The sequence below is a fragment of the Dendrobium catenatum genome, unplaced genomic scaffold (assembly GCF_001605985.2).
Source record: "Dendrobium catenatum unplaced genomic scaffold, ASM160598v2 fragScaff_scaffold_989, whole genome shotgun sequence".
NCBI lineage: Eukaryota > Viridiplantae > Streptophyta > Magnoliopsida > Asparagales > Orchidaceae > Dendrobium > Dendrobium catenatum.
The window spans coordinates 340,362-352,639 of record NW_021319451.1 but is presented as its reverse complement, the minus strand read 5'-3'; the positions used below and the strand labels follow the sequence as shown (position 1 = coordinate 352,639).

Below are 12,278 nucleotides of genomic sequence, written 5' to 3'. Positions count from 1 at the left end.
GCCTAAGTCTATTGTTTTGTAAGTTTTTCCACCATGTAAAAGCATAACCATTGAGTTTTAAACTTGCAAATTTTACTTTCTATTTTCAAGAATTTCTTTCCAATCGAATATTGATCCATTTTTTCAAGCCATTCGAGAAATAGATCAGGTTGTAATTTACCCTAAAAATTGTGAACATCAATTTTAATCCCAAAATCCCAATTTCGTTGTCACCTATTTTGGTTCCAAAGTACTTCTTCACTTTCATATGCTTGGACATGTTGTTGGTTAACGTTTAGATTAGCAAGGGTGTTAGCCATTTCATTCATCTGATTTTGCAAGTTCGCTAACTGTTGCATCATATTTTGTCAATCCCCCGGATTATTAGCCATCTTAGATTTCAAAAGAAAAGACTCACCAACCAAGGATATTCTAACTGGCTCTGATACCATGCCTGATGTAAGAAAACTAGAGAGAAAAGACAAATTGGAGAACATCCTGACAAAATAAAATCAAACTCGATTCACTATAGCTTGCAAACAACCAAACAAACAATTGGAAAAATAAAAGTAAAATCAAACGAAACAAAATAATAATATAAAACGCTATCCTCATAACAACCGTCTAGCGGTTTCCTCACATGCAACGAGAGTAGGAAAATATATTAAAATTGTGCTTAGGCTTACAAACCGAGAGTCCACCACTGCAAAAGATTCCAATGTCCTACCAAACTCCTCCGGCAAATGTCTCTAAATTTCAGCCAACAAATAACTTCCAAGAGCTCAAGAAGAAGGATATAGGTGGAGTGGAACTTGCGTAGAGAAGAAAATGTTAGAAGCCAAGACGAAAATATAGAGGAAAGGGGGTGGAACAGGCTCTCAAGCTTTTCCAAGAAAATAAACCCTCGGGTTTTTGTAAAGACTTTGCTCAGATTTTCAACAACCATTTCCAACTCAAAACATCTCAATTTTATAGGCAAAAGGAAGAAGCTAAACAACCGCAACACCTCTAACCAAAACCAATTAGTATTGGGGAAATGAAAGGCCAAAAGACACCACAACATCCAACAAAAACTACACAAAAAACAGGGAGAAAAAGTTACAGGAAACCCAACCAGCAAGCCACGTGAAGCCCAGCCAGCAAGGGACCCGAGGAGCCAGCACAGGAAACGGGGCAGAGACTCACGGGTAAACAACCAGGGAAAAACCGAGAGGGAGAAGTTAGGGGAACAGCAACACCCAGGGAAAAATCGAGAAGGCAAAGGGGAAGGGAAGAGACACAAGTCCACTCCACAATAATGAGAATACCTCTTTGATTTTATGAGCTAGGAAGTGAATTTATTCCACCAATTATTGAGCTAAACTTCAGCTCAAGCATTAATGAGCTAACACCAAGCATAACCCACATTTTAAGTTCATCACTAAGCAACCAAGGCCTAACCCGAGAGTAGCAAACAGCTCCAAACCGAGAACAACAAGCAACCCAAAGACAAATAGGACCCAAATGCAAGCAAACCCAAGGATTGTCATGCCCAAGCACTTTCTACCATGATCATTTGATACTCTTCATCATTAGAAAGCTTAAAAAAACATAAAACACAACTAATATTATTCAAAATACATCAAAACAAAAATAGACTAAAAACATGAATGCATCAGCTTTGTGCCCTATCGGTCATATCCTATTAATTCATATCTCAATGATTTGAAGTCACTAAGAAGCATATTTGCTTTGGCCATAATCGGTATTTCGAGTGCCATTTGTCGGCAAAACTGCTCGGTTCAGAAGGCCCTGGGTAATAACCATTTATCTTGTGATGTCATTTGGCAGCAAAACCGTCGATTAGAGGACACATACCACGTCCTTACTGGCAGGAGATTGTTTAAGAATAGATCTTAGTGATATTTTCTACTATGCATTTGGCTTTATGTGAGCTGAAGTTATATTCGAATTTTTCCACCTCGACAAACTGTTGCGGGGGGTGGATGAATTTTGCTTTAAGTGTTTGAATGGTTGATTTTAAAATTTTAAATATTTAAATTATGGAATTTTTGGATTTTCGTTGAATTTGGATTTTGGGTGGCATTCTAAAATATTTAGAATGAACCCCTCCGGTTGAGATTTATATTCAACGCGGCCATCATCGGGGTATCTGGGGTCATTTCCATTCGTAGATTGAACCCTGTCGACTCTATTGAGCTGTTGACAGAGGATCGGATTTCATATGATTTATGCCTTTGTTAGAGAATTCTCATTATTATAGGCCTTGAAGAACTAATATGAATGTATTAAGAAAAATTTATTAGTCGCCACAATCGTATATTTGTTTGATGGTTTGAACCATGTCAACTCCTATTGCTTCGCATTGAAGGATCGGGTTCGAACTTAAATTCACTTATTGACCTGCGCTGCATCCCTAAACGTCACGTGTGTGCCCACAACACGCTCGCCGAGGCCCATGCGGGTGTTTGGGGGCATTTTATAATTTTTTATTGAACTTTGTCGACACCTACTTACCTGCATATGAGGATCGGATTCAAATTTAATGATCCGTGCAGCATCCTTATACGTCACGTGTGTGCCCACAACACGCCCGTCGAGGCCCACGCGGGTTTTATAATTCACTTTACCCATTAGTGTACCTATGTACATACATATTACAGTGCATATGCAGGAATATTTTGAAAATATTTGTAAACTTTTTATGTCTGTTTGTACAAAAGTTGCATATCCGGTGGCATGGCGTTATACTTTAGTCATTTGTCCATTGCATACAGGTAGACTGTCGTGCACTGCTTATTAATTTTCTACAAGTAGATTGTAGTGCACTAATGAATCTCCTGCTTTACATTTGTAGATGCTTGTAAATAATATATGGTATATAATGGGTCCTCTATGATATCTTGTAAGAGCTCGTATCTGCTATAGTTCTCCTCTGTATTTACCATGAAGATGACACATCGGGTGTTCGACGGCTCTTCTATAACGACTCGTAGATATTTTGCATTTGTCGTATCTCATTTTCTTATGCTTGCAAATAGCATGTAGTATGTATAACGAGTACTCTACAACCCCTTGGATATTTGTACTTCACCAAGTATTATCTGTCCTTGCTTATATAGGGCTGGTGCATTTGACTGATGTTGGACAATTGTCGACCATGGAGATGTTATAGTGTCTTTGCCACAACAATTAGTAGGTACCTTGAATGTGCTACGGACATGATGTCTTTTTGTCACACCCCAGTTTGGCTCATCCTCTACCACAAACTGAAGTATAACAGAGAAGGATTTCAACATATCAAACTCCACTCTTAACAACAGGAAGCATGTAATATTACTTACTAAACATCAACATAATTAAACAATTACAGAGCTCTACTAAAACTTTTGAACTTTACTTACATATCAAAAGGTTTATACAGCTATTATTCAGATCTCCTTGTACTCCAAAACATAATTACATCAAAAACAGATGATCATCTCTTTCTCGCCTAGTGCCCCATGGGCTCCTTTCCCTTACCTGCAGTACAACCACTGCTAATGAGCTATTGCCCAATGAAATACACCAACAATAGACAATAATTAATAAGAAATTCTTAACAATGTTAACATATTGAAATGTCATATTGAGCTTGAAAGTGCCTAACCGTATTATTTATCTTACAAAGATTATTCCACATCTTTAAATAAGTTATATAATGGCTATAAGCTTTTGCACCATTTCAACTTTCCAATTCAATGTTGGGTCTAACTTCTCAACTTTTAGAATGGAAGTTGTTCTCAATGCTTACCCTTGCCTCCTTTCCTTTTATATACAATCTAAATCATAATTGTTGATCATTCAAATTTACATTCAAATAACATATAATAATTTATATGAAAATCTTATAAGTTTACCTCAAAGAAGTTTTTCTTCATTCACCCCAATGTGACCTCTCTTCTCCTAAGTCTCCTTTCTTCACTTTCCCTCCCAGTTACACCAACTTAGCCTGCATCAGTTTCCACCACTCTTCTGCACAACCAGCTTCAGCATTTTATTGAATTCCAACAACTAGATTTCAGAAATTTATTATCTGAAATCCTCCTTCAAAGCATCTCACAGCAGCAGCCTCAACAAGTGGCTCCCGCTACTCAGCCTGAAGCTAGCTTCCGATGTCCAAGGAGGGACGGGTGGGGAAAAGAAGCTAATGTCTCCACATAATAAATCACAAGGTTACTGATGTACTTATTGCATGTTCTTTTTCTTAAGTTACGAGCAACCCTTTATTCTCCATCGCTAGTGAGTTATCACCTATCTATATGATGATATCGTCCACCACTTCATTTCTCATGTCTTAGCAGTTAATGCAAGTTGTCCCAAATCATCTATCGCTTGAGCTTTCATTATAACTTGTCAGTGAAATATCTCACATATGAATTGCAATATTCATTAAAGTATTCTTGTGTATTTATTTGTAATTTAGATTACACATTCTTATCAGCCAATGATGACATTTGGATTATTGTTGCTCATTCAAAGCTCAAGTTATCTTCTTCAATTTATTGTCCTTTGTATGTAATAAGTTCCATGCTACTCAACTCATAAGCAGGTTCAAAGTAGGCTCAATTTTGATTTCAAGTTCTAGAATGAGTTTGTGTAGAAGTTCAAGGCCTTCATATTTCCTACATCAAGTTCAAGTTCTACATCCCATTTAGTCACATTGAGTTCGCTCGGATTTAAGTCAAATATTTGCAAGTTCAAGTCCCAAATAATCATGTTAAGCTCAAACCCAAATTCAAAGTTCTATGTATTTGTTCTTTTGAATTTAAGTCCAAGTTCAAGTTAATGTCATTTAGTTCAAATCAAGTCCAAGTGTTCAACTAGCAAGCTCAAGTCCTTGCTCAAATTGTTCAAGTCAGGTTCCTTGTGGTCTCTTGAGTTCAATTAAATTTAGTCCCAAATTTCTTTAATCAAGTTCAAGATGGGTTTGGGTAGGGGTGTCAATATTTGACCCGACCCGAAAACCCGACCCGAACCCGACCCTAAAATTTCGGGTTTGGGTCAACACGAACCCGAACCGGGTCGGGTACGGGTTATGGATTTCGACCCATTTCTAAAACCGGGTCGGGTTTGGCGTGACCCGGAAACCGAATCAACCCGTTTTGAATTAATTTAGGAGGGTTTTAATGGATTTTTATGAAATAAGTAAATGATATTTCAAAATATTATAAGCATTATTGGCCAAATTAAATTAATCTTGATTAAATTTAAATTAATAGAAGTAAATCTTACCTTAATTTGATTTAGATTTAAATAAATTGATTAAATAAAAAAATTTAATAAAATATACCCGAATCGGGTCGGGTTCGGGTTTACCCAGACTCGAAGCTGGTCGGGTTCGGGTTCGGAAAACTGACCGGTTTCGGGTTCAAGTCGGGTTGAACAGTGTCGGGCCAATTTCGGGTTGGACCCAAACTCGCTCGTGACCCGGTTTTGACAGCCCTAGGTTTGGGTTCATTCATCCTTTTGAGTTCAAAACACAGGTTCAAGTCCAAAACATGATCAAATAAAGTTCAGGCTCAATATGAGCCTCTTCCATTCGCGAGTCTCCTGTTGTTCAATTAAGTTCAATATGAGTTCGAGCTATCTTGCTTTTGTTTGAGTTCAAGTTAATTCAATTTTAGGTCCACTGTCATTCATTTAAGTTCCCATGTAGCTCATCCAAATTTGAGCTCAATATTGACAAATTCAATTAATGTTCATATGGAATTAAAGCTCTTTTCCTTTGTCTGAATTCAAGTCCAAGTCCCTTGTCGTCCATTGAAAAATTCAGCATCCTCCCGACGTCTCCCCATTTAGGGGAAAAACCAAGATGCAACCTTCCTCTCGTCGCTGCTTGAGCGCTTCAGGTAGGTGTCAAATGACACCGCGGCTGTATATATATTTTTTTATCCCCGCCCGCTACATGAGCGTTTAAAAGTTTTTGAGTTCATAATTAAAAGAGCAAAATTTTCTTTCCCCCCTCTGCACTACATGAGTGTTTGGAGGTACTTATTATATTTTTTATCCCCCTCATGTTACATGAGCACTTCGGAGATTACCCACCTCGTCGCAGAGCTGCACCGGTTTTCCTCCCTACTATGCTACGTGAGCGCGTAGGAGGGTTTGTCGGCTCGCCGCTAGCATTGAGGAAGGATTTTTTAGGTCGTCGCAAGAGTCGCGCCGTCTTCCCTCTCTACTAAGCTATGTGAGCGCGTAGGGGATTTGCCGGCCAATCGCAAGCCACGAGAGAATGATTTTTGAGTTAAGAATTTTTATACCTTTGCAGGGTGGCGACGACGGCGGAGATAAAAAAATTGCACAAAAATACAAAAAATCTAATTCCCCTTCCTTTCTTTCTTTTTTTGAAATCTTTTCATTCTTTTTTTTTTGTTACAATAATAGCAATGATAATGATCATTATAATTAAGAATAATTAAAGTAATAATTAGTTACTAATAATAACATAAAGTAAAATAAAATAAAACACAATAATAATCACAATACTATAACTATGATTATAATTAATCTTAAAATAATAGTAATAATAAAAATAATAATAAGCTTTTACCCTTTTACAGTAAAGAGGAATCGGGCAGGGGCTTCGGCTAGAGTTCGACAATGGGAGTATATGCCTTCGGGCTAGGGCAGGGTACGGTACATGGTGAGGAAGGCTTGGTCGGTCGCCTGGAGTCCCTGGAGATCTCAGCTATAGAGGTCGGGTCAACAAAGATAGGGATGAAGTCGGATGGAGGCTCGATCACAGATGGGAGTTCGGTTGAGTGAGGCTTTGATGAGGTAGAGTGATGGGATCTCTGCGGGTATGGAGGAAGGGATGTCGGGTGCTGTAGGGTTTCGACGGTTGGCGAGAGGAAGGTGACGGGTTGGGGGAGGCTTCGTCAAGGCAAGGGAAGAAAAGGTAGGTAAGCTCTCTCTCTCTCTCTCTCTCTCTCTCTCTCTCTCTCTCTCTCTCTCTCTCTCTCTCTCTCTCTCTCTCTTTCTCTCTCCCTCTGGATTGAAGAGGTCGTGAGGCTGGGTAACGGATGGAGCTCCCGTCGGGTTCTGTTTGAGCTCGACAGTCAGAGAGGAAGATATGGTCGCGGGTTTGGGTTCAGGAGAGGAAGTCGAAGGAAGGACGACACGAGAGCTGAGGTGGTCACGGTTTGAGCTTGGCAGTGGGAAGGGAGGAAGGAAGCTTGTGCGTGGTTTCAGCGGGAGAAGAGCGAACATAAGGCTTTGTTTGGCCGTCATTTTGAAGGCGTCGAAGAGCACCATTTGATGCTCTGCGAGGGATTTGCGGGAAATGTCTTATTTGGCGCCGCGTACACAGTATTTCAGCGGGATTTCTTGTGAGTTTTGCGGAGGTTTTCGGCGGGATATGTGAATCCAACGGGTACTAGGTACGTATGCATGTTTTCTACCTTCTTCCCTTTTGGTTCTTTATACAGAGATCAACAATCGGATCATGACAAAATCAACTGCAGATTTCGACTGATTGGCTTAAAGACTTAAATGAGGAAAAATCCTTTTGATTCATAAATATGATTTGACATTATTTTGTACAAATTGAATTATTGATTTAGGAATTTATAATGAATTAAGAAAATCATTGCTTTTAGGTTGTCTGTGAATGGTAAGGCTTCAATGACATATAATAAAGAAATTAGTCCCAAAGATGATTGATTCTATTGTTAATGTGAGATACTCAATTTCTAATATAAAGAGTAAAATTATTCTTGGGCTAATGTTTGTTAATTCCTAAAATTTCAATGAACTATTATGTGGAGATATAGATATTTCTTTAAGCTGAGCATGGCTTAATGTTATTGACAAGCCTAAAGCATTTTTATATTATCGCATACTAAATAAGTTCAAGATATCTGTAATCAACTCAATTCATAAAACTATTTAATAGAATATAAAGTTTACTTGAGTAAATAGATGTTGACTTTTACATGCTATGTTTATTGTTTACACAACTTAAATATATTGATTAATAATAGGAGAATATGAATGCTAAGTAATTTTAAATATAGATGTTAACGATATTAAATTAAAAGAAGCAACAAAAGGTATTGTCATGTGAGATAGGTTGGCAGGTTATCATGACCTGCATAATAAGATGCAAAAGTTATAACAAAATGAGCCTCAATAGAGAGAAAAATGCTTCACGACTATTGATATCCGAAAGTTGGCACTATAAATTTCGACCTTCAGATAGAGAAGCCATTAATAATTTCTATGTTGAATTGTCGAAACTTTATCAATTGTTGTTAAAGCCAATGAGAAACACCACACCACCCCGCTTCCCCAAAAAACATCCTCATCACTCTAACTTTTCTACTCCTCAAGTACCAATTTAAATCACTTCTCCTTAAACCTATGAGAAACACCACACCACCCCGCTTCCCCAAAAAAACATCCTACACATGCGCATAATAAAAGCTCTATATATTATAGCGATACTAATGAGTATATGAGAACACTATTAATGAACAGAAGGAAAATGCATACAAGATCTTCATACTTATTAGGTAAGTATGCAATGATAAGGCATGTATTTACCTCTCTCTCATTAATATGTAGCATATGAAAATCTTATCAGGCATTATTCTCCTTCAATATACTTTATCATGCTCTCAACGAAGGAGAGTTTTCAACGGAAAAACATACAAGTTCAACAAAAGAACATAAGGAATACAGAGAAACAGAAGCTGAACATGACAATGAACCCATAAAATTTTTTGCTATGGCTGACAAAAAATGCAACCAGCATATAACAAACAAATGATAAATCATTGCTTCAATCCAATGCATCGAGGGGATGGAGTGCCACTCACCTTCAGCTTGCAATAACTGCTGCAGCTGCAATCCAATTTCAGGAAAGATTCCTCAACTGCACAATACAGCTGCAAAATACATTTGAAAAGTAAAAAACAAAAAGTTGGGAATAACCATTTTTTCCATTATCGATCAATCAAGATTATGAAGGGCTTCATAAATTCACCTCTGAAGGGACAAAAATATTCTTAAAAATGAAGTCGGTAACTTCTTTTTCATGAAGCTTGTATATTCTGAAGGAATGGCATGCAACAAAACTCAAAGACTGCAGGATTGTTGGAATATTCTGACCACATTGCAGAGATCGTACAAGTTTCTGCACAAAATTCACAAGCAAAAACAAGGAAACGTCATAATATTATTCTACATCCTAAATATTCAAATTGGTTTATTGACACTCATTCTCCATTAATTTTGTTTAAGTGTTCCATAAGATGCCTTTCTAAAATCTTGTTGGGCAACTTCCATCCGTCTTAATTTTCTCCATTAATTTTCGTCGACAATCCTCAAAAAATTGATCTTATGTATCTATTTAATTGGTGCATTTCCGAGCCTCTACTCTACAAGCCCAAATCATCAAACTCTTTTTTCCAAAATCACAACTTTGAAAGATATAACACACATCATCCAACCCAACAAAAAAAAAACACATGGCCTGGTGGCATTAAAAAAAACATATTTAAGTACATACATTTCACAGTCTGATATCATCAACATATACTCATAATATTGTGACTCCCCTGACTCTGAGTGTTTAAAGAATATTGTATGATCCCTTTGACTCTGTCGATACCCATTTAGGAGCATGAATTTAGATAATCATCTGAACCAAGCCCTTGGTGATAGTTATACATCAGATGTAATTTCAATCAATTTACTTATCATGAGATTTGAAATACAAACACGAATATTCATGAAAGACCCTACTACTTGCTTGTAAGTTTTCTTAACTAATTGAAACACATTATAAAATATTTATCAAAATTAGAAAAAATCACTATTAAACAATGTAAGCCTCCTATATCTTTATGTGAATTTTGTCATAACTTGTGACTTACTAATGAAGTGAAGCTTGTTATATAATGTGAAACATATGCGTCATCACTCAAGTTGTGATCAAATACAACGTTGAGCCTAAGATTTGATTGACCGGGAAGGTTTAAATTGCAATTTGAATGTTATTTTATGCATTTGAGGGTCGTTGAACACAAAATCCCAACGACCAGATGCATGTCACTGTCCACTACGAGCTCTCACGTGAGAGCAACCCGTGAAAAATTACTAAATTTTCATGAGTTCACAGAGTGGAAAGCAAATATATGGATTATTTTGTCTTTTAGAAAAATTTAAAGTAGGGTTTCTAATTGGGAACGTCATACACACATCCACAAGGCCAATAGACCTACATTTCCTATGTTTTGAGATTTTTACGTTGCCGAAGCAAGAGTCCAATGTTTATAGCTGCAACGCCTTTATCTGTAAGAGATAAAGGTGATTGAAAGGGAAGAAGCTCGTTGTTTGAATTCTCCTACATGTTGCATCTGCTGCCTCCTTTTACTAAAATTAATGAACGAAGAGGAAGAAGGGCGGCGTTGAGTGGACCTCTAGACCTCCTATAAGAATGAAGATAGAAGTAATCGTAGTAGCTCTTCAACAGGAGAAGAAATGCCCTGCTCGGTCCATTGTCCATGTAAAACCCAAAAACTTTCGAATGGATGCGTCGCACGCATTTTCATGCGCCACGATGAAATTAGGAGAAATTTCAAAGTCGTTGGAATTCGTCGCAAAAAAAAATTATAAAATTCTACGTGAAATTTCGATCGAAATAGTATAAAGAATGCATACCTAATTTCGTACGATTTGAAAACTAAAAAATTGTCGAAGTTCGTTTAAGTAAATTTTTAGCCTTTTTCCATCTTACCATCTTGAAGCCTTAAAAAAATATTTGGAGAAGGGGCACATGCGTCATTTCTCATTTACACACTTTCCCTTAAGCTTCCATCCGCCTAGGGACCGAACCATTCGATCCCTTCGCTTCTTTTGTTCGGCGCACAAGAGAGAAGGGGAAGAAGGCGGCGGGAATTTGGCGAATCCGGCGGCCGGCGGTGGTTTCTGATGTGCCTTTGGAGGAAAGTTAAGGAGAAAGCTTAGGGAAGAGGAAAGGTAAGCTCACAACCTAGAAATCATGCTTTTTCTCCAAGATTTTTCAAAATTAGAAATTTAGGGTTTCTGAAATTTATGAAGTTTGTTAAGGAAAAGTGTGTAGAAAGAAGGAACTTTTATTGGGTGCGGAGTGCGGACGTAGTTCTGTATATGCAAACAAGTAGTATCGCGCCACGTGGAGCCCACCTTGACCCCACCGTACTGAGGAGAGCGTGTGCTCTGTTTACCTGATAACCCGATAACACGAACCATCCGAACTACTTCAAAAAATGCACGGTTAAAGCTAGGGTTATATTTGCTGGCGCGTGTTTTTTACCTCAGTTAAAATTTTTTTCTCACAACAACCTGAAACCTCAGAAAGCAGGAGAAGAGCGTAAGTTCTGTGGTTCGAGGCGTAAGGTCTGAAGATGGATAATGTGCTGGAAGAGATGAACGACTGGTCGGAGATGGAAGGTTTTACGCAAGAGCCAGAGCTTAGAGCTGGAGATGGTTTGCAACAGAAGACCCAACCAAACTTTGATATATTATCGATAAATATGAAATGAAAGCCGTGACTTGTTTAGTGTTTTAAAAATTTTGTGTTGGTGAGAATATATGTACTGGTGGGTTGGTAGTACCGTTTTTTAACTGGTCAGTACCGCTAGGTATCAGTAGGTATCGGTCGGTACTGGTAGGTACCGGTAGGTACAGAAGTTATTTTAAAATTGTGTGTCTGTTTCCAATGTTAAACTCTTTTTGGTTGTTGTTCGTAGGTTGTTTGTAATAGTGAGAAAGAGGCTTTTGATATGTACTGTCGATACGCGCATAGTGTTGGTTTTAGTGTTCGCAAAGATCATCATTCTTTCTGGCCGAATTCGAGGAAGATACGGATGAAAGATTATGTATGTTCGAAAGCTGGTTTTAAGAAGGGCCTTGACCTGAATGTTAAATCGAAATACAGGAAAGCCAATACTAGGACTGGGTGTCCCGCGATGATTAGATTTTCAGTTGATCAAGATGGGGAATGGAAGGTTAATAAATGTGTTGAGAACCACAACCATGAGTTGGCAAGGCCTGAAGATCAACATTTATTGAGATCATGCAGGAAAATTACCGAAGAGAGAGCATTTGTTCTTAAATCTATGACTGATGCTGGGATTAGAACCATTGATGCATTCACATACTTAGCTGATGAAGTTGGTGGGAGGGAGCATGTTGGTTTTTTAAGAAGAGATGCATATAACTTTGTTCAGAGAAACAGAAGATGCAAGATTGAGACTGGGGATCCTACGCAT

General features: G+C 37.9%; 2 protein-coding genes across 3 annotated transcripts in view; one reads left to right on the top strand and one right to left on the bottom strand.

Moving 5' to 3' along the window:
- Positions 1 to 12,278, bottom strand: part of LOC110096620 (sister chromatid cohesion protein PDS5 homolog A-B) — a 184,686-nt gene that overhangs the window by 98,096 nt on the left and 74,312 nt on the right. The window contains exons 14-15 of the mRNA XM_028697710.1: positions 9,008 to 9,157; positions 8,841 to 8,909 (exon numbers count right to left, since the gene is read on the bottom strand). Coding sequence (XP_028553543.1) covers positions 8,841 to 8,909; positions 9,008 to 9,157 — 219 coding nt within the window. The remainder of the gene's footprint in view (positions 1 to 8,840; positions 8,910 to 9,007; positions 9,158 to 12,278) is intronic.
- Positions 6,578 to 12,278, top strand: part of LOC114580375 — a 29,770-nt gene continuing 24,069 nt past the window's right edge. The window contains exon 1 of one of the 2 annotated variants that reach the window (XM_028697644.1): positions 6,578 to 6,919. The gene's annotated coding sequence lies outside the window, so the exon portion shown is untranslated. Of the gene's footprint in view, positions 6,924 to 12,278 lie in introns of both variants that reach the window. The other variant, XM_028697643.1, reaches the window with a different exon arrangement.